The sequence below is a fragment of the Diaporthe citri genome (genome assembly GCF_014595645.1).
Source record: "Diaporthe citri strain NFHF-8-4 chromosome Unknown scaffold_1, whole genome shotgun sequence".
Taxonomy (NCBI): Eukaryota; Fungi; Ascomycota; class Sordariomycetes; order Diaporthales; family Diaporthaceae; genus Diaporthe; species Diaporthe citri.
The window spans coordinates 4,524,660-4,546,269 of record NW_025064846.1 but is presented as its reverse complement, the minus strand read 5'-3'; the positions used below and the strand labels follow the sequence as shown (position 1 = coordinate 4,546,269).

At 51.5% G+C, this 21,610-nt stretch overlaps 8 protein-coding genes across 8 annotated transcripts; 3 read left to right on the top strand and 5 right to left on the bottom strand.

Moving 5' to 3' along the window:
* Positions 1-2,664: 2,664 nt before the first annotated feature.
* Positions 2,665-3,474, top strand: INS49_001258 (uncharacterized protein; the record flags this gene model as incomplete). The annotated part of the gene is made up of 1 exon (XM_043162090.1): positions 2,665-3,474. One exon carries the CDS (start codon positions 2,665-2,667, stop codon positions 3,472-3,474), a length of 810 nt encoding a protein of 269 aa, XP_043030596.1.
* Positions 3,475-4,144: 670 nt separating this feature from the next.
* On the bottom strand, positions 4,145-5,326 carry INS49_001257 (uncharacterized protein; the record flags this gene model as incomplete). Its single annotated transcript, XM_043162089.1, has 4 exons — positions 4,145-4,421; positions 4,491-4,503; positions 4,574-4,708; positions 4,852-5,326. The coding sequence occupies 4 exons, from the start codon at positions 5,324-5,326 to the stop codon at positions 4,145-4,147; spliced, it is 900 nt and encodes a 299-aa protein (XP_043030595.1).
* An 895-nt stretch (positions 5,327-6,221) lies between these two features.
* On the top strand, positions 6,222-9,170 carry INS49_001256 (uncharacterized protein; the record flags this gene model as incomplete). Its single annotated transcript, XM_043162088.1, has 3 exons — positions 6,222-6,770; positions 6,840-7,279; positions 7,349-9,170. The coding sequence occupies 3 exons, from the start codon at positions 6,222-6,224 to the stop codon at positions 9,168-9,170; spliced, it is 2,811 nt and encodes a 936-aa protein (XP_043030594.1).
* A 115-nt stretch (positions 9,171-9,285) lies between these two features.
* On the top strand, positions 9,286-11,172 carry INS49_001255 (uncharacterized protein; the record flags this gene model as incomplete). The annotated part of the gene is made up of 1 exon (XM_043162087.1): positions 9,286-11,172. The coding sequence occupies one exon, from the start codon at positions 9,286-9,288 to the stop codon at positions 11,170-11,172; it is 1,887 nt and encodes a 628-aa protein (XP_043030593.1).
* Positions 11,173-11,379: 207 nt separating this feature from the next.
* INS49_001254 (uncharacterized protein) lies at positions 11,380-12,648 on the bottom strand (the record flags this gene model as incomplete). Its single annotated transcript, XM_043162086.1, has 1 exon — positions 11,380-12,648. One exon carries the CDS (start codon positions 12,646-12,648, stop codon positions 11,380-11,382), a length of 1,269 nt encoding a protein of 422 aa, XP_043030592.1.
* A 415-nt stretch (positions 12,649-13,063) lies between these two features.
* INS49_001253 (uncharacterized protein) lies at positions 13,064-14,032 on the bottom strand (the record flags this gene model as incomplete). Its single annotated transcript, XM_043162085.1, has 1 exon — positions 13,064-14,032. The coding sequence occupies one exon, from the start codon at positions 14,030-14,032 to the stop codon at positions 13,064-13,066; it is 969 nt and encodes a 322-aa protein (XP_043030591.1).
* A 1,573-nt stretch (positions 14,033-15,605) lies between these two features.
* Positions 15,606-16,481, bottom strand: INS49_001252 (uncharacterized protein; the record flags this gene model as incomplete). Its single annotated transcript, XM_043162084.1, has 3 exons — positions 15,606-15,912; positions 16,118-16,355; positions 16,418-16,481. 3 exons carry the CDS (start codon positions 16,479-16,481, stop codon positions 15,606-15,608), a joined length of 609 nt encoding a protein of 202 aa, XP_043030590.1.
* A 2,642-nt stretch (positions 16,482-19,123) lies between these two features.
* On the bottom strand, positions 19,124-20,987 carry INS49_001251 (uncharacterized protein; the record flags this gene model as incomplete). The annotated part of the gene is made up of 3 exons (XM_043162083.1): positions 19,124-20,489; positions 20,550-20,713; positions 20,802-20,987. The coding sequence occupies 3 exons, from the start codon at positions 20,985-20,987 to the stop codon at positions 19,124-19,126; spliced, it is 1,716 nt and encodes a 571-aa protein (XP_043030589.1).
* Between the last annotated feature and the right edge of the window lie 623 nt (positions 20,988-21,610).

Genomic DNA, 21,610 nt, shown 5'->3' with positions numbered 1-21,610 from the left:
ATATACCCCTTATATATTATAATACTAAGAAAACCGTTAATTATAATTATTAATAATAAATAAAAGCAAGCGCTTTACTTAAAAAAACTTTTAATTTAAAAAATATATCTTAATAATATTTAATTTATTTTTTTATATTATTATATTTATTAAATCTTAATTTATTATAAAAAATAAATATTTTAATAATATATTATAACTTTAAAATCTTAAAAAAATAATAATTTTAAAGGTTTTTATTATATTATTAAGTTAATATATATTTTATTTATTAATTTAATATGCTTAATAAAAAAATATTATATTTTATTAAAATATATATTTAACTTATTAAAAAGAAAATCTTTAAGGTTTTATATAATAATTGTTAAGCATTAATAATATTTAAAAAGCTTATTATATTAAAAAATATTATATATTTTTAAAGTTTATTATTTTAATTTAACGGCTTTTAATTATAATAATAAAAGTATATTTAATATTATAATATTTATAATTATAACTCTTTTTTATATTAAATAATTATTTTTTTAATATAATAAAATTTAACTTATCGCTATTTATTTAATAATAATAAACTTAAATGCAAATAAAACTTTAATATTTATAATTATACTTAAATTAAATGCATTATTAAAACCTTTCTTTTACTAAATTAAGTACATAATAATGTTAATAAGGATATCCATGAGAATCTTAATGCGTATTTTGCTTCCGCAGCCAAATTTTGGTGCGAGGGGGGACAGCTAACCAAAACGACAGGGGGGGGGATACTTTCGTTTTCCACACACAGCGATTCCAAGCCAGTCCACGGCCCGCCAAAGGCTCTTCGGTGGGGACGGCGCCGACTTTGTCGCGAGACCACCTGTAGACTATTGGCATCGCATTGGCATTGAGCTTGGCAAACCGCTACCATTCCTTTGAACATGGTTCCTGGAATTACAACACTCGATTTATTTCTTTTGACTTCTCCACTATTCATGGAAGGGTATGGAGAGGCAAGAAGTTGTCAAAGAGAAATACGAGTCAAGATGTTTGCTACGTGAGCAGCGATACAACGACGAAGAGCTCTCGTGTTCTCGTACCTATAGTTTTGAACTAGCGTTGATTACTAGGATCGCTAAGCCGGACACGGATAAATATCATGATGAGTTGATTGTTTCATACCCGCCGTCGTTTGGCCGTACAATAGGCTCGAGACGGGCTCGCTGAGTCTTTACATTCGTACATTCTGAAGAGTGGTGCGTACCGTGGTTATTGATGTTTTTCCTGTGCCTTGCACACTACTGAGACCCGCTGTTGACAAGAGGCTTTCAACACCTCCGGAATGATCAAGATATCAGTGTCTAGATACACCAATACTATGACACTTTCTTTAAAGATACAGAAAAATGGCTGAATTCAACAAATTATGTACAATAGCCAGAAAATGAGATACGAAAGTACATAACCGACAGGTCTGACAGTAATGGTTTCAACTTTAATTGTCAAGCAGTAGAACGCCCTTGCAATTCATAGGCCACCCATCTCCGAGACGTACGTGCCCGTGAGATCTGTCACTGATTGCAGCCGATGCGGCCATGCTCAATGATTGCAAATTCGTGAGTATTCTATGAACAATTTCTATGATATTTTCTATGCTAATGTCGTTTCTGAAGCTTGAGGTAGAAACTTCGCACTTCGGCTTGGAGACATTTTAAGCTCAATCCACGAGGTCAGCATATCCAGAGATAGGCTGACGTCAACCCATAATGAAAGGATTTCAAATAGGCAATGATCCAGGCGAAACCGGGAATTTGCTGGCCGTAACAAGCGGTCTGCCCAGGTGGTGGAATTGATACAGAGACTCGGCTTGGATCGCTTGAGTCGTCAACGGAGCGGCGCTCGGTCCTCGGTTCTCGTCGTTGCCCAAATGCGCACACAAGCAACGAGATCAATCCACTGCAATTTTCTGTAACGAGATAATCCAGATCATTCTCGTTGGTTGATGAAAGTGGTCATTGCTTTGCAAGCGGAGCATGATCTGGAGTTGTGAGTTCCCATCACATGAGCTTGAGCGATCTCGGCCTTGTGTGCAGTCTAGATGTTCGCATAGAAATGGACGTGTAGCTTTCCTGCCGCTTTTGCGATGTGAAGGATGGCCTTGAAAATTGTGATTCTTTTGGTACCTTCTTCCTATTCTTCTCAGAAAAGACATCCTGCCCGTACGGCGACCCACGATGGCATCCGATACCCCGGATCCAAACCACAGGAAGATTTAGGCCACACCACTGGCACCGAGCAACGGGACCCGATCCAACCCCTCCCAATTTCGCTATTAACTGATATCGAGAAGAACACTCCACTGACTTCTGGGCCTGAGACCAACGTCGCCCGATTCGAAGTCACCTTTGACGGCCCTGCAGATAGTACCAACCCTCTGAACTGGTCCAACCGCACAAAATGGACAGTTACTTTGGTCCTAGCCATCACTGGCTTTAATAGCATCATGGTATGAACATTAGTGGCTCCAGCTATCATCAGCATCTCCGAAGACCTCCACATGACTTCGATGGAACCCTACATGGCGTACTCCATCTCGCCCTCGCAACAGCCCTCGGACCACTCCTCATAGGGCCTCTATCAGAGACCTAAGGCCGCCAGCGAGTGCTTCACACGTCCAATATGTGGTTCTTGGGATGGAACATCGTGTGCGGCTTCGCTCATAGCAAAAGTCTGCTCATAGCCTCGAGATTCCTTGCCGGCTTCGGGGCAAGTGCCATATTTGCCCTCTCGGGTGGAGTTTTGGGGGACATTTGGACGCCAGAGGACCGTGGCCGGTTGCTTGGAGTTTATTGGCTTCTTCAGTTGCTCGCACCGGCGGTCGGTCCTATCATCGGCGGGTTTATTGGCCAGTACACGACCTGGCGCTGGGCGTTCTGGTCGACTTCCATCTTTCAAGGCTTCATGTCACTTGTGTCGTGCGTTGCCTACCATGAGACATATGTTCCCTTGATAATCGGCAAGCGGGCCTTCAAGCTCCGCCGGGAGACTGGAGATGCGAGGTACCACACCGTATATGAGCGTCTCGACAATGAACACTCCGCGGCTAAGTTGATATACCAAGCGATGACACGACCAATGAGACTCCTGGCCTTCCACCCCATCATCCAGATTGCATCGCTCATCTCCGCCTTCTGGTACGGCACGCTATACATAGCCCTGTCCAGCTTCTCCACGCTCTGGACTTCCTACTGCGGCGAACCGGTCTCAACCTCAGGCCTACATTATATTGCCTGCGCCCTAGGCGAGCTCGTTGGTGCACAAGCAGCAGGCCCCCTGATGGACGCACTATATCGCTACATGGTCGACCGCTCCCCTGACAAGAAACAGAGTCCCGAGTTCCGCATCCCATTGAGTTACCCCGGCGGACTGTTGGCACCCCTGGGTCTCTTCATCTACGGCGCGGTACCGGGTACACTGGGTCGCAGTTGACATTGGAATTTTTATCTTCAGTGCTGCAGGGCAAGTAAACGGGATGCCTTTGCAGGCGTATATTATTGATGCCTACCCAGACCACGTGAGCAATGTGGAAACCTAGAAATCTTTACACTTGTTGTAGCTAAAGAACCCACAACAGGTCTCCAGTGCACTTTCTGCGTCACAGTTCCTGAGAAGCTTAACTGCTTTCCTTTTTCCGCTGTCTGTGCCTAGCATGTACTCGGCCCCAGGCTATAGGTGGGGTAACAGTCTGTTGGGCTTTGCTGGGCTTTTCTTTGGGCTGCCAGCTCCTGCGATCCTTTGGTACTGGGGAGTCAGACTTGGAGAAAGGGCGAAGTCAAGTCATTAAGGCCTTTGAGGAGCAGGTGAATGAGACATAGTCTGCGTTAGCGGTCCTATGTCGCGAATGAGGCGTACACACTGCAATGTATACTGTCCCAAAAGATCGCCTTGCCGTGGCATGACAAAGACAAACAGGTGAGGTATGCAAATGGTAGAGGGCAGCAAAATTGAGCACTCAGCATTAAAGCCACATGAGGCGTTTGATGTATGAACTTCACTGTAATCTGCCTGAACTCATCAATTAGACTCCCATGATTAACTACACATTTTCTGTGTATCTTGCCGTCGTGTCCATTCCAAATATTCACAGCATGGCTCGGCTTTACATCTCCTTCCTATCACCAGGCTCTGTACTGGCGAGGAAATCGCCCACCTCTTGCATGTAGCGCTCCCTATCCTCCCAGTGGGACATGTGGCTGCCCCCAAGGGTCACCCACCTGACCTTTGGAATGCTCTGGAACCATGGGTACATACTGAGGTTGGTGACCTCATCATTCTGTCCGTTGACGAGCAGTGTCTCAACTTCAATGGTGTGTGCCTGCTTCCAGCCCTCCCAACCTTTGATTGAACCGACTATGACAAACTCTGCTGGTCCTTGGCTGTCCGTTAATTTGTATTAGGATATATGCATCGTCTTCTTGAAGATTTCCGGACCTGGCCGAACTCACATGGTCAGGTAGACTGTAGGGTCGTCGCTCAGATTCTTGAAACCCGCCATAACCTCTTCAGGCAACCAACGGGTCTAAGCTACAGACATAGTGGCTGTTGAAGACTTTTGATGCTTCCTTGAATTCCTCACTCTCGTGGTCACCTCGCCTGTCGCACTCTTCGAGCGTCTTACGAACGTCGGCCGGTAATTTAGCGAGTAGACCTTTGAGTCCCTTTTCTGCATCACCTTGTAAGCATTCATCCCATCGAAAATCCACATGTGTCCTTTGTGGTACAAGTGGTTCGAAACCTCCGAGGAATGCCTTTGAGAATAATCCCACCAAGGAGGCTAAACGTCGAGTGGATTAAGGAACTTCTTACCGTATAGAGGAATGCTGGACGGCCCGCTCGCAATTACTAGCTTCCTCAGCCCCGTGGGTGTCTTCCCCTGGGGTCGATGCATGGCATAGGACGCGGCCAAAACACCGCCCCAGCTCTGGCCTAGGAGGAAGAAGCCCCTGCCTCTCAGGTTCAGATGGTCGATCAGGGTATCAAGCTCCGTAATGAAGAGCTCAAAGGACCAGAAATCGGCATCGCCGGCTTTCTCGCGGAGGTGTGTTGATCGACCGCAACCGATCTGATCATAGAGGACAGTTGGGATCCCGTAGGGCTTGTAGAGATCTGCCAAGGGCACCAAGTACTCATGCCCAGCACCTGGGCCACCATGGAGTGCTATGAGGACTGGACCATTCGTTGACTCGAGGTCACCCAGAATCTTGAACCATGTTTTGCATGGCTTTCCAGCTTTGGGAACCTCCCAGGCGATCTCGCCTTCGCTGACAGGAAATTCAGTCATCGTGAAGTGGTAAGAGCCGTTTTGGGAAGGAGTCGGAAGTTCTTTCAGAAGGTTCCCTGATGTTTTGCTGAACGGATAGGTGGTTCGGAGGCAAAAGCTTGACGCATGGGTGATAAAGGGGACCAGGAAGCATAATATGCGACTTACACAGCACTAGCCACCAACAGTCCATCAGCCAACAATACTTGGGGTAACATTAGGAATGGGAGTCTAGGACAGCCTTAGATAAGAAGCGGGGTCAAACATAATTGTCGTGCGTTACATGCAACCACTGGGGCGTCAACGATATTTAATAGTAGAGGCACTGAGATGCAACATCATGGAAAGAACCCCACTTGTCAATTTGTTCAGCGCCAGGTACAAGTTGTACTGAGGGACAAGACCGAAGCTCTCTACGAAGGTCAGAGAGGGGAAGCAACGAGGCCGGGTTTCTGCAAGTCACACCTCGTGTGCTCGCACATACAGAACATAAGTGCTGCGTACAACAGCAACATAATCATCAAGAAGTTTATAGTCACCATTGAATGAGTAACGAATCTCCCAGGGGATCTTCGGAGGCGATCAAATCGCAAAGGGTGTGTGCCAACGCCTGCAGCGTAACCGACATGGTAGAGCGACTAGGATGTGGCCTAATAACGCATCTACCAGGATCAACGTTTAAATATACGTGGCTGGGTACATATACTGGCCAAGCCGAATTGCGAATACTGCATCACAAGCGCTTACTTTTCTTGCTTAAGACTTCAGCAGAATTATATCACGTGCTGAACCTGTACACCATCGCCCGCCTTTCGTTTGACACTTCAAGACCAAATGAGAGGCCTGCACCGTTGGTTTTGGAACACGATCCCGAATCTTTTATTCTCCCACAGCTTTTATCCTCTCTACGGGTACTATGGGCGGCTTCCGTCAAAAACTGAGGAATCTCCGTTCTGGTTCGAGCAGGACTTCAAGCTCTAATCAGGCTGACTCGCGAACGCCATCGGAAACCCCTGCCGCCGGAACAGTGGGAGCCCAGCAGTCATTGCAGTCAAATGAACAAACCTCGTCTCCAAGCGCTTTGGACGTGACACCTTCATCGAGAGACACTATAAGGTTACAATCCGAAGTCTGGAACGATGCCTATGACGATCTCAGGAAGGACGCGCCAGGCGTGGTCGACGCATATGAGAGGATCTTATCCGGCCAGCTCGCGAACAATGCACCGGCCACAGAAGTTGAAGGCTGCCCCGAGAATATCTTCAAGTCTATTGTTGGGAGAAGGGATCAGTTGAAGAGACTGATCGAGGAGGGGCAGGCCAGGAATGAGAAATCTGCGGCCGTCAAAGGGAAGATCAATGATGTGATCGAACCCTTCAGTCATTTGCGGAGCGTCATATCCCTGGCCGTCAAGAATGATCCCGTGGCTTCAATAGCCTGGGTTGGGATAACTGCCGTGCTCGATGTATGTGCGCATCATTTCTCCTTCAGCCTCGCGTTGGTGTCGCTGTCCAGAGACTCACCCAACTCCCAGGTTCTCGCTTCGCCACTTTCCGAACCAGGTGAAAATCGCGAAGGCATCAAGTACATTTTGGAGCGTGCGGAGTGGTACTGGAACCTTTCCGCGCTATTACTCAACCCGGACAAGACTGACGAGTCCATTGTAGAGCTCCAGAAGAGCCTCAAAAAGAACATCGTGGAGCTTTACAAGAAGCTGTTGCTATACCAGATGAAGAGTGTTTGCCTTTATGGACGGTCCCAGCCTGCTGTCCTCGTGCGCGATCTGGTGAAACTAGATGATTGGAAGGCACAGATCACGTCAGTAGAAAAGGCGGCGGCAAGCGTGAGGAACAATGTCAGCCAGTTCCGAGACGAAGATATGAGTGCCCGACTTCGGAATTTCGACAGATGTCTCCAAGGAGTGCGAACGGACATCCAGGCCCTTACAACTGCTGTACAGGACCTCGGAAATGAGTAACGCAAACGACACGAAGACGATAAAGACAAGGCGTTCCTGAACAATTTGTACGGCGTTGATCCCAGGCTTGAGAAGGCAGCTATTGAAGACCTCAAAGGCGGCCTGGTCAAGGAGGCTCACGACTTGGTGCTCCAGCAGAGCAACTTCCAAAATTTGCAAAACGATAACAAGGACGGAATCATCTGGATCACAGGCGGACCAGGCACGGGCAAGACTACATTTCTCTGTGGAATCATTGACCACCTTCTTCAGAAACCACAATACCACATGGTCGCGTACTTTTTCTGCCGGGCCGATCGGCAAAAGACAAGAACCACAAAGTCGGTGCTCCGGGGACTTTTGTGGCTCATATGTAATCAGAGTTGGGGCATCACACGGCGTTTACGAGAAGAGTATGAGAACCAGAGCAGAGAGGTGTTCGAAGACGATGATGCCATGGTTTCTGTGGCGCTGGAGAAGATGTTAGCCAAGGTGTTGAGCGAGCCAAGCATGCAACAAGCCACTCTCTTCATCGATGCTATCGACGAGTGCGACAGTGACAGCGTCCGTATTCTCATCAGGACTATTGGACGGCTCTCACACGATCACCCGGTACAATGGATCCTGTCAAGCCGTACCTCCGCCAATTATCGCAGTCTCTTGTCGGTTGCAGCGCCTGGCGTCTCGCCGTCGTTCTTGGAGTTGAGCAACCATGTTGTGTCCGGTGCCGCACGGGCCTTTGTCAAGCACAGAGTCAACGAGTTGTCAGCAGCGAAGGGTTATCACGAGTCCCTGCGGGACTATGTCCACAAGACACTATCCTCAAAGGCTAGTGACACATTCTTGTGGGTAGCTCTCGTGTGTCTCGAGCTTGACGGGTTGGGCATTGAGCCACGCCACGTAAGGAACACGCTGGAAGCAATTCCAAAGGGGCTCAACGACTTGTATCAACGCATGTTGACTGGCGCTTTGCAATCAGCCGATAGCAGTCTGTGCCGCGAGATTCTGCCACTTGTTTGCATTGCGAGGCGCCCACTGACACTTGACGAGCTGCGTGCTCTCGTGCCAGCACTTGAAGAGCTGTCAGAGTCGGATCTCCGTGGAGTTGTGGCCAACTGTGGTTCGTTCTTGCGTGTACAGGGCGCCGACTCCAGCTCTGCGATCCTGACCTTTGTTCACGAGTCGGCGCGCGAGTACTTGACAGATGAGGCTCAGCGCACCACGTTCCCTCACGGAATACCGCACCAGCAACGGCTCATCCTCCGACAGGCCCTTGTGAACATCAAAGAAATAACACGAAATATTTACCATATGCCCTTTCATGGGACTAACATCAACGAAATCGAGCCGCCAGTACCTGATCCGCTCTCGAAACTTCGATACAGCTGCCTCCACTGGCTGGACCACGCGACCTGTCTCCAAGAACAGCAAGAATGGCAAATGTCGGAAGATGAGGCAGTGGAGTCGTTCATCTGCAGCGACCTCCTTCACTGGCTCGAAGCCCTCAGTATAATGTCGAGCATGCCTCAAGGGACAGCAGGTTTCCAAAAGTTTAGCAAGTTCTATAGGTCGAGTGCCGGGCAAAAGTCTCAGCAAGTCGGGAGACTGGTCGAAGAAGCGCGCCGCTTTATTCTTTACAACAAGGAATGCATAGAGATGGCTCCTCTACAGGCCTACGCATCTGCAATCCTGTTCAGCCCACAGCAGGGTATGAGCGAGATCAAACGTCATTACCGGGGTGAATTAGACTGGGTGTCCCTTCATCCTGCAGCTGCCGGGGCCACATGGTCGCAGCTCATTCAGGAGCTCCCATCCGGCCATGATCCGATGTGCATGGCTTTTTCTCATGACGGCCGATTTCTTGTCACTGGAGACGCCAAGTACATTGCGAAAAAGCAACACAAATGAACATTGTGTAGAGATTTGGGATGTGCTGGCGAGCCATCGCATCCAATCCCTTCACCTGGATGATTGGATCAGGAAAGTGGCATTTTCCCGCAATGGGAATGAGATCCTCGTCGTGATGAGCAACGGAATTACACGACTGGAGGCTGACTCTGGGCGGTGTGTTGGCAGTCACACGCATCCTTCACAAATTAGGGCGGCTTTCTTTTCACCGAACAATCGACTCCTGGCACTCGAAACATCAGGGGAAAGTCTGGATATCGTTGAAGTTGACACCGAGAAGATCATTCAATCAATAGATGACGTGTCTTCATTGAGCTTCTCCCCTGACAATCTTCAGCTAGCAACATGGCGCTGGCAGTGGCAGGGACAGGATACCGTCGCCTTGTGGCATATCGGCAGCGAGAAGCCCGTCTGGAAGGTTCCGATTGATGCAAATGATCTGGCTTTCTTCGGAAATGACCGAGTGGCTGTCCGGTGCAGGGACGGCGGGATCACTGTCCGGGCAACAACAGACGGCTCCGAGCTCCACGCATTGTCATGCCACCCTCGAGCCGGGTCGATAACCTGGCTGGGCACAGGGTTGAGCTACGTGTGCTGGTGTTACGACAATACGATCAAAATCTACGACGACACAGGGATAACATGTGTGAAGTCGCTCCCTACGACAACCCAATCTCTCCATGGCATGGAGCACGATGGAGGCAGATACGCATTCTCTCCGGCCACTCACTCACTGGCGTGGGCCGGCCACGCAGCAATAAGGCTATGGGACTTGAACATGAGCAACTTTCCGGATAAAGTCGATGAAGAGCCAGACGAAACCCTCTCGGACCCTGTTGCAGCGCTTGCCTTCTCTCCAAGTACGTCAAATAAGGCGCTGCTTGCCTCGGGGTCCATCTCTCATGTCACGCTGTGGACTCTGAATTCGGGAAAGATCTCAAAGCTGCATAGGCTCTCTTCATCAAATCGACCAGATTTCATATTCTCTCCCGATGGTAAAAGGCTGGTGGCGTGCGAAATCAATGGCTTCTTCCAAGCTTGGGACACAGCCAGTGGTATCCCATGTGGCGAGCGGCACTTTACTGGCCTCAACAGGCCTCCATGCTTTTCGCCAGATGGAGAGACCCTCGCGCTCGCCCTTGGCACTTATGGCGTGAGTGTCTGGGACTTTGAGAAGCAAGATGTCATAGAGACAATCTCCCAGCCCGCCGACCAGGTCTTGTTCTCACATGCCGGCCAGCGCCTGGCATTTGCTTACCACGGACACGTTGAAGTCTGGGATGTGTCACCGTTCCGACGTCTTCATACCTTGGATGTTGACTATGACCCCCCTCAGCGGTTTGCAGCGACTGCGTTCATGTTCATCGCGTTCTCGCCAGACGACGGATCTCTCGCTGTGGCCACCAATCACCACGTCCATGTTTGGTCAGTGGGTGATACCGAGCCGCGTGTTCGAATTCCTTGGATTTACAAAGCACGCACCCAGTGGAGATCTGTAGCACTGTCGCCTGATGGCAACTTCGTCGCTGTTGCTGTCGACCGGCGCGTCTGGATATGGCACCTGGGCCATCCCGTCGCAACCCCACCCCTGCAATTTGAGCTCCCACACAAGACGAAGACTTGTCGCTTTGACGATGATAGTACTCGTCTTTTTGTGGACGGTGGCGCCGTTGTCTTGCCACTGGCGGTTCGTGTTGCTGACGATGGCTGGCCCGAGGCACACGACAAGCTGGTCTTTCACGGCTACGGTCTCAGCAAGGACTGCGTGTGGATCACGAAAGACAATCAAAAGTTGCTCTACTTGCCGCAAGAATTCCGGCCGAGAGATCACCCGAGTAGATCTTGGTCAGACGAGGTTGCATTTATGGGCTCGACGGTGGCTATTGGGTCCCAGTCCGGGCGTGTCCACTTTTTGAGGTTCCATGACTCCTCCAGTCCGGCAGATGTCGTTGGTGTGAATGAATCTCACAGGTATCGGGCTTCAAAGATTATCCTTCCATAGCAAATCCTATCAACTGCTAGTGGAACTGCTAATGGCAGAATGTTGGCATTGGTGTTGGTATGTGTGGAAGTGGAGACTATCAATCCAGGTGGGAGATTTAGGTGTAAACGATAGGGCTCTTACGTACTATTTGAAAAAGTCAACAAGTCTTTTCTAAGGTATTTACAAACTGTTCAATCCTTTCCACTCTCAGGCATCTATATCCTTTCAGGGAATTATCCCTTCGAAGCCTTTACACGGAACGACAAGAAACTTGTCGAACGGGTCCAGTCTCGCCGGCGGTGACACCATCCAATAATATGTGAATTCTTCGTATGTCATTGTCTTTGGCGCCTCACCAACCCGACTATGAGCCAGGTAGGCAGCCTCCGAGTGCCACGACGCGGGTGTCGCTGAGACGGGGAGCTTGGCGAGCGTGGGGATCTCGTTGCAGAAGCCCTCTGTCGCCAGCGAGTACATGCCATAGAACATATACACGACCAAGACGGTGCGGCGGATGCTCTCGGCCAGGATCCAGGTGTGCCAGCAATCCACATGGCCACCGGCGTCCGACGCACCATCACCGTCGCCGCCGAGCTCGGCCCGCGACCGCCTGAGAAGCTGCAGCGCCCACTTCATCAGCAGGCCTCGCTGCTGCTGGACGACGATGCGCTGCTCCAGCCCGCCCCCGTACATGCGCATCATCTGGTATAGCGTGAAGGCCTGCAGCCGCGCCAGTTCTTCGATGAGAGTCAGTCCGCTGCTGCTTGTGCTGACAACACTACTGCCGCCGCGGCCCAGGCCCTCGTCTGCGCCCATCGGCGGAGGTGGCCTGGTCAATTCCATCACCTCGGCGTCCAGGGCCCGGAACAGGAGCTGTCGCCTGTCCTCTTCGAGCATGCAGAAGGCCGCCGAGGTGCCCAGCGCCGCCCGGACCGCCCGCGGCACCGCGTCACCGTACAGGTTCTTATGCAGGAACAGCGTCTCGCCGCGCGTGGCGAGGTCCCGCGGGCAGCGCCTGAGCTCGCCGATGACCCACCGCCAGCTGTCGGTGCTGCCGTCCACGCGCTGCACCTCGCCGAGGCCGCCCAGAAAGTTGGGTATGTTCAACTTTGGCGGTGTTTGCTGCGCGTATGACAATTCCGAGGAGGTGGACGACGGAAATGCGGTGGGATTATGCTGCAGACTGGTGGAACCGCTGTGCGTTGTTCTTGAGACCGCGTCGCTGACTGACCATCCCTGACCAGCAAGAAAATCAGTCTCATCGCCCTCGAGGCCAAGGGAAGAGATATCTGCATGAGCGGGGACGACGTCAACGGTGTCCGTGTCTGCAGACACTGGGTCATCGGGCTGGCTGGCTGAAGAAATCGGCGCATAAACATAGTGGCAGCTCTTGTTGGTACGCCGACAAGTCCCGCATGTGGGATAGCCGCGGTCACATTTGCGACGGCCCTTGAAGCAGGCGTTGCAGGACCTACGCCGTAAACTTGAAGACATGGTGAAGTTTGTTGGTGACGGTGGCGGTGACGTGCTGGGGTCTTTACTCAAAGACGATATCCAGATGCGACCGGAAGAGCAAGCAAAGGCAAGCCATCGCAGTTGGTAGGGAGCAATGGGCGAGGGACTGCGGGCGCTGACCAATTCACAGCCATGCACCAGTCTAAGCAGGTCCGTAGTGAAGCGATGCGCCGGGCTGCACCCTGGCAGCCACATAAGCGCAAATCCTTCGGTTGCCCGTTTTGCACAACCACCTGGGCACTCATTGGTCATTCTGCTCTCTGAGTCACGTAGGTCTATGTGGGAGAAAGCACCGGAGATAACACTGAGATTCAGTACTAAATTATATCGCCTTCTCAACCTCTCACCGTCAGATCTCGCCCAGAAACACTAAGCATAGTATACAGTGGCACACCTACTCAGAGGGCCTGTTCGCAGCAAATGCATCCGCCGTCCCGATCAGGCCTTCCACTGCGAGATCCTCCTTTGACAGCACGTCCTCGTCCACGCTGCTGAAGCCCTTTCCGCCCATGAAGTCGACATAGGAATGCGACACGTCCATCAGCTCGCCCCAGGCCGGCCAGAGCTCCACGTAGTCGGCCTTGGAGATCTGCACGCAACGCACCCCAATCCCATGCGCTGCGCCGTAGGCCTGGCCCACCTCGGCAAACGTAAGCTGCTCGACAATGCCCGACACGGCCTTGGCCGGGAGGGTCAGGTCCGGGCGGTCGAGGATGGCCCGGACGAAGAGCCCCGAGTTCACCCTCTCGTCGCCCAGCAGCGGCACCTTGGCCGACGGCGGCACGCTCAGCAGCTGGATGTACGACCTGCTGCCGCCCGCGGTGTGCAGCGCGCTGGGCAGGTACCACGGGTAGTTCATGTTGCCCGCGTACCACCCGAGCCACACGAACGTGGTCTTGCGCAGCAGCTGCGGGTGCTTGGCCTTGATGTAGTCGTCCACGCGGTTCTTGCTCTCGTAGTACGGCACCACGAGCTTGCCGCCGGTGTTCTTGCGCGAGTTTGGCAGCGTCGACCACACGTAGTGCGCCAGGGACTCGGTCGCGGCCGCGGCGTCGGCGAGGTTGCTGCCCAGCCGGGTCTCGATCTCCATCGACCTCTCGATGCCCAGTGTAGGCAGTGCCTCGAAGAAGTTTGTCGTGGCAAAGATGGCGTGGCTGCCTGCGAAGGCAGCCTGAAGGGACTCGACGTTGTTAATGTCGGCCTCGACTACCTCGACGCCGCGGGCCGCTAAGGCCTTTGCGGCATCGCTCTTGGTGTTGCGAGTGACCGCCCGAAGGGAGTATTTGGGGTTGTCCAGAAGCGCTCTGATGACGGAGCCGCCTTGGATGCCGGTGGCGCCGATGACGGTGACGATCTTGGACATGTTTAGGAATCGGGTAGAATTTTGTTGTTGTTAAGGGTCGAGAGCTTAGGCAAGTAGAAAGAGGTTCAAAGCTGGTTATAGATGTGTGTCTTGTGTTGCGTCCAGATGACCTGGGCAGACAGGACCTTGTATATAATTTCGTCGTGTCTATGCTCGTAAGGACCGGCGAGGCTCAGCGCTGTGTTGCGCACTGACATAGGGTCTACATTTCCTGTATTCATCGTTGGATTTGAAAACATGGCTTACCCAATCCCGCATTTCCCCCATGTAACTAAGAGTCCTGGGCCATGATTTGGTCAGGATGCGGTGCGGTGCGGTGCGGTGCGGTGCGGTGTTGCTAAGCCGGCACCCATGCTCGGTGCGGTCAAAAGTGGGTCCCGCAGGTGTCAGCACCGCAGCCGAAAGCCGGACCTTCGCCGTTGGATTCCGGCTGGGCATTCCTTCATTGTTAGCGGGAGACGCTTTGATACGCTTGAATACATCCGCAGAGTCGCAAAGACCCAAGGGTATGGCCAGAAGATCGACCTAGAGATTGTCGAGGCGGCGGTATCTGACGACGACAACCGGCCGTGGTTGCGGCGATACAATCGACACCTGCCATGTGAAGTGCTGCTAATGGAAGCGCTGGCTGAGGCTCATCTTGATTATGAAGAAGGTGGAATGGACCTGCTACATTTGAGCATCCGGAAGCAACTCCCAGAGTGGACGCCACTCATCGTTCCACTTTTGCAAACAGGAGCCGATGACGATCTGGTCCTCCAAGTCGTTGATGCCGGAGCAGATCTCAACGCCATAGGTTACGGCTACATCAATATACCTATGGACGAAGAGCTCAACCTGGCCCAGCTTCAGGCATCTCTTTTACATGGTCGTGAGAGACTATCACGGGATCTTATCTGCCGAGGAGCAGATGTTCATGCATCCGCATGTCAACAGTATGGGCGGACAGCCTTACAAGCGGCATGCTATTATAGCGTCTCTATTCACTTGTTGGAGTACCTAGTGACCGAGTTAGGAGTCAGTGTGGATGAGCCCCGGGCGAAAATACGGGGAATTACCAGCCTTTGCGCAGCGGCCTCGAATGGGTCGCTAAATACGGTTGAATTCCTCCTCGACCGCGGCGCCGATGTAAATGTCAGGAGCGAAAACTCTGGATTCTTTTTTCTTGATGGCGACCATGGACAGCACCGGCACGTCCGGCCACTCGACTGTGCCGTTTATGCGGGAAAATTAGATATGGTAGAGCTTCTGCTCAAAGCTGGTGGCCGCACCGCTGGCCTGGGTGGAGCAGTGGGTATCGCAAAGAGACGAAGACACTTTGCCATACTGTCGGTCCTACGGAGTTGGGATGAGAAATATGGGCATCAAAGCCGCGAGGATGAAGCACTGTGGCAGAGTCGGAATCCAGGGGAGGCGCTACCATTACCGTAGTGAGCAGATGGCCTATAAGTCGCCATATCCATTTTCTGGCCATTCCCTGTTTTCGACCGTCGCCGCCCTCCCTCTGTTGAGACAGACATAGGAGCATGTTATTCATGCAAGAGGTCATGGATAGATACATGTTCAACGTTCTTCAAATCTTGTCATTGTTAACGTCCTCCTCCTCCTCACCGTCCACCACAGATTCCTCCTCGCTGACCACGCGCTCGATGACACATCCAATGGACACTCCGCGTATTTGGCGAGAGCAAGTGTGGCCCCAGACTCGCACTTTGCGCAAGACCTCAATGAACGACAACCTCGGGCGCAAGGCCGGTAGCCATGGGGAGTTTATCCCACCCTTCCTTTCTTTTGGCAGGATCTGTTGCAAAGCTCCATCTTTCTCGTAGCCAATTCTCTCGCTCGAGCATTGCTTGTTGCCACTGCACCACCGCAGCTCTCTGCCGGCATACATTGATCAGTTCCTGCAGATGCAGCTGCGGGTCTCTGTCTTGCGATAGCCATTGCTCCGTTTGGTCTAATGTGGCAATCTTCTCTTGTAGCCGCTGGTCGCTCTTGAGTCCTCGTCGGTTCAGAAGATTGGCCCTTTGCGTCCATGCAGGGCTGCCTACTCTGGCGGGCCGAGTCAGCCGGCAACACATGTACATGAAAATCGCCGCTGTCAGCTCCTCCATGTTCCGGTCAGTCTGCTTTTTGTGTCGGTTCCCTTGATGCTCATCGGGAACTCGTAGTATGCCCTTATTGTCTTTTTCTCCGAGCACCTCGATTGGGATGAATGTGTCCAGTGCCCTCGCAAGCTTGCGGAGCCGGTTTCCCAGCGGTTTACAGCCTTTCCAAAGAAGTTCTCCAGGCTTCAGATCTCTTTTCAGGGCCTTTTCAATGTCTGCGCGCTCGTTGTTCAGATAGAAGATCGGTATCCCGACCAGTCCGGCCGTCTCTACAAACCCAGAGCGGTGGCCGATAATGCATATCCGTTCGCCGTACCTCCGTCGTAGTCTTTGTCGTACATGACGTGGAGTCTTGCTTTATCCGTTCCATCATCAGCTTTAATCCGGCCATACGAAAGAATGTGACATATGAGGACCTGGAGAGCTTCGCCAAACTGCCCGGCTTTCAGCTTGAAGGTGACGTGATCTTGTTCATTAACAGGTTCGAAAATGGGCAAGTCTTCCTTAAAGGGTAGTGGATCAACGATGCGCCCCGGTTCAGTTGCTGTTTCTGTGTATCCGGCCTCAACGAGCTGATGATCCAAATTGTGGGAGTCCTGAGAAGCGTTACGTCTGTCATCCGGAGGAATGCAATTATGTCGATGTCGATTCCAAATGCCAAAGAGATAACACAGCTTGCAGCCCTTCGCAATTGATCGGCCAATTCTAGGTGCCCCGTAGAAGACGCGTATCGTTCTTAAATCCCAGATATTGGAGTCGTACCTCCCTGTTTCTATTCCATCTCTGAAGTTCGATTTGAATTGTCTCTTGAACAAGGTCCTGTCATTGCTGCGACCGTCGTGAGCGCAGATTGTTGTATGTCCCGGACGGGTCCTTGGCCCAGTAGAAGACTCGGATGTCATGCCTTGTTGCTGCTGTGCAGATCTCTGGGTGGTTGACATGCTCCGGATCACAAGAGGGCCACGAGACAATGTATAGATGGTTCTCAAAGGGCTGCCTGGGGAGAGAATGCGAAAATAATTCCGCCACTCTGCAGCCATGCCCCAGCCATCGAGCATCCACAAATTTAAAATTAGTAGCCGGGACATTGGATTGGGCCACTATTCTCGTGTAATATCTTCTGTGATACTGCCAAGAGTAAGACAGTCATAAAAAGCAGTCATTGGGGCGCTTCAGCCCTCAGCCCCCAGGTTGTCAGCCTTTCGGAACTCCGAGGGTCGACATGAGAGGATCAAGTTCGGCCGGCAAACAAAGCTGACCTACCTTGCCTACTTGCTGTGCCTACCGCTCAGCTCGTCAAATCTATTGAGCTCCAAAGATCAAAACGAACGGGTAAACGATTTATGCCAAGGTTCCCCAGTCCCATTCGACTGGTTCGTGAGAGTCGGCATGTTTCTTACAAATCTGATGGGGTTCATCTCAGCGGAAGAGGTATGAGATCGGACAGCGCGGAAGTGGGATAGGCTGAGCTTTTCGGGTCAAGGTGTATCAGGCGTTAATATTAAGACTTGATATCAGACATGTCTTCAAAGATATCAGAGATTCGCACCCGCAAAAACAGAGGGAACACCTGTATACGCTGCTTGATCAGCACAGCCAGCGGCTATAACCAGTTTAAACCCGCCGTTCACCCTACTTTTAGCCACGCCTTACTACCTCATAAAACTTTTCACAGCTATAATAACTAATACCTTAGATAACCTTTATTAGTATCAAACTTAAATTAATTATCTTATATTATTAATTGACTGTTCATTACTGTTATTACGCCGGAAGATTCCTTGCGTCGAATATGGAAGCATACATGTACACTTTCGAGGATACATAGTCACGTAACCTGGCCTTGATCTGGAGGGCTCATCATAGCGTTTGATATCGCTAGAAAATATGTACAATAATCGGGTCAATGTCTCCTAAACCGTTATGGACAACTAACCTATCCAATTTAGTTATAATCAAATGCAAAATCGGACATCATCATTACAGACAATGTTGGAGAGATTGTCAGCGTACTCAAAAAGGATCTATAGGAGGGCAGTAGGTAAACCGTCAAGCGTCGGCCCTAAAGATAGATTATAAAAGAGGCTGCAAGACTTCGAAAATGCTACGGGACCACCTAATTGTGGCCCATTGTACCAATGCCACAGCTTCGCTTATCGTCTAACAGTTTCCCTACCTTCACGCAACATCCATTTGTGTCTAGGGTTTCTCAGGAAGATCGTGACATTGCGGGCCAAAAAAGAGCAAAAGGAAACATACAACACCGGGTATTCGCTGGTCGTCACCGACCCAACTACTAATCCAGCAGTTACCAGCTTGTCTATGGGAGAGCGGACGGGATCCCGAATTTTCTGGTACTTATGGTCGTATGTGCTGGAAAGGTGGTTGTGGTGGATTATATGTGGAGTTGGCGTGACTCGCGACTCAAATTTCTATGACCTGCAGCTACTTAGACCTGGAGATTGAGATGCTGACCCCACTGATCTGACTTTCTCATGTTCTTCTGAAAAAAGTCATTACAGCAAGCAAGGACGCTAATTAATTTTCCAACGGCCGGCTGTGAAAGAGGAAAGTTACTATGGCACTTCCAGGCATTACAATGGAACGCCAACAACTGTGAATGAGCCATGATTAGACATTATACCTATTGCCCGTCGAGAAAGTAACTCAATAAACGGTTGGGTCCCAGACTTTACGTTTCTGAAAAAGACCAATGTTGGGCTTTGGAGGATCAGAACGACTGAGATGCACCGCGGTACAGAGACAAACTATTTCAGCCCCGAGACAGCGACTCGTTTCCCCAACCTCTGGATACAAGCATAGCAGCTCTAAACATCAATCCTACAAGGTTACTGTCTAGAGACTGATTCGACACACAATGAATATTCAAGGGTTTCATCTATCGATTCTAAATCTTACATACATGTAAATGCACTTTTATGATTGCCCTCGCTTAAACACCACCAAAGCCCAGCACCAGCACCTATTTGCTCGACGTCATCATCATAGGACCCGGTGCACCGAGGTCGTACTTCGTATCCTTCAGCGCCGCGGCAGGACCCCTGCTGAGGTCGATCTGGTCAAGCGGCGTCAGGCCGGTCGGGTTGCCAGCCTTTGCGCTGTAGAGGCGGAAGCCGAGCCAGGCGACGGCGAAGACGGGAATGGTGATGTAGCTCGCAAAGAAGTCCGCGACGCTGAAGCCGCCGAGGAAGGCCCCGAAGCCGTTGAAGAAGATGATGAGTATGAAGAAGAAGATGCACGTGTACGCCATGTAGGGCTGGCCCCAGCCGCGAAGAGACAGGTTGCGGCGGTCGATGCCCTGGGCGTCCAAGGCGCCCTTGAAGCGAACGTAGCAGGAGCAGATGCAGGTCCAGGCGATGAGCGACGACAGGGCGGACAGGTTCGACAGCCAGGTGAAGGCCTGGTTGGAGCCGTTGGAGACGGACAGGAACGCCAGGAGACCGAAGCAGAAAGCTACTATGACACCAACATAGGGTGTGCCGACGCGGCTGGTCTTGAGGAAGACGGAAGGCATTGAGCGCTGACGAGCCAGGGCCATCATCGTGCGGGATAGGCCGTAGGCGTTCTCGTTGCCCGATGAGAGGGCGCTAGTCATGACGATGGCGTTGATCACCGAGGGCATCACCTTGACTCCGGTCTGCTGGCAGATAACGACGAAGGGCGACGAGGCGGCTGTGTGACCGCCGGAGCTGACGGCGCTGAGCAGCTCAGGAGAGTTCTGAGAGACGTTGAGGCCGATGATGAGGACGGCTGTGACGTACAGGCCGACGATTCGGTAGAAGACAGTCTTTGTGGCCGACTTCATGGTCTTGCGTGGGTTGTGGGCCTCACCAGCGATGACACCAATGGACTCGACACCGCCGTAAGCGAAGGCTGCCTGGGTAAGCACCTTCCAGAAGCCAAGGAACCGCGCGGTGTTGACGGGAGTGATTCCGCCGAAGTCGTCGTTCCAGGGCTCCTCGCGCCAGTATTTGCCACCAGTATAGACGCCATTGATGCCTCCGGCGTTAGCTACGAGGCCGAAAATGATCAATGCGACTAAGAGAGCGATCTTAAGACAGGCGAAGAAGAACTCGACCTCCCCATACCACTTGACACCAAGGAAGTTGGTGGCGACACACACAACCAGGAATACGGCGATGTATATGCCTAGGTGCGACGACGATTCATCCCAAAATCCGATCATGAGGCCGATCGCGGTAATTTCTGTCGGTACCGTGAATCCAGTGAGGAGAATGTAGTTAATGCCCATTGCGAATCCCATCTCAGGTGACAAGTATTTGTTGCCCATTTCGATAAATCCACCAATGTTGGGTGCGAAGACGGTCCTGTGAAATAAGATTGTTGGTGTATTTAGCTTGAGTCTCATTCGTGATTGAAACGCTTACATTTCACCCAAACAGTACATCATCATACCAACCAGACATCCGACAATTGTATAACCAAGGAAGAAGCCGACCGGGCCGCCATTGGCTAACGCTGAGCCGGAACCGAGGAAGAGACCAGTTCCGATTGTACCAGCGAGTGCAATCATAGAGACATGGCGGGCTTTCTAGAGAGACGTCAGCACACATTGTAAAAGAGTGAGCCAATCTGACAGGCTCTCAATTGAATGAATCAAAAAGAAAGAGCCGACGAACCAGGTCACGTTTTGTGCCAAACTCTCCGACATGAGTGTCTTCGGGTTGTGCCAACGCATTTGGGTCTTCGTAAATGCGTGCAACGCGGGTGGAAGCGACAGGCTCGAGGACATTGACGAACTCCTTCTCCTTCTTCGTGCTGTCGTTATTTGACCCGTCGGTCTCGCTCCTGCTGATGCCGTGCATGGTGACTGGCTTTTATGGGCGGCTGAAAAATCAAGCACTGGCCCAGGTCGTTGTGAAGAGAGGAAAAAGGAAAGAAAGAAAGAGGTGAGCGATGGGGTCGTCAGCGGGCCGGGCGTCTCATGAGAACGGCGTCGTCAATGCCGCTATATACCACTGCATCCGTTAACAAGCCTGCGGACGCTTTCGTGTCGGCATGCCTGGATCAGTAGGCATGGCCTATCTAGCTTCCGGCCCCCCTTGGATCCAAACCCATGGGAGAGGCGAAGAACCGGGAGGGTCCATGTTTGTCAAACCCTTTACTTCCTGGTAGGTTTGTCGAATGAGGGGAGGCCCACGGCCCCATGGAACGGTATCTTGGGCTGGAATTTGCCACGAGTCTGTATCGTCGCAGTGCAGAGCGTTCGCTTGGCAGCGGGTCGTCCTGACTTGGGCCAGTTGAAGTCTGGGGATATGTCCTTATCTGGACTGCCGTAGATCTCGCCGTGGTAATGCCGGGTCGCGGGTAATTTTGGGGCAGCCATGTTGAATCGTGGAGATACCAATTGCATCAATTGCCTGTACGTAAGATCCGAGAGCCTGGGACGTGAAGGCTCCATGATCCCCGAACTGCCTCGTTTCCCCTC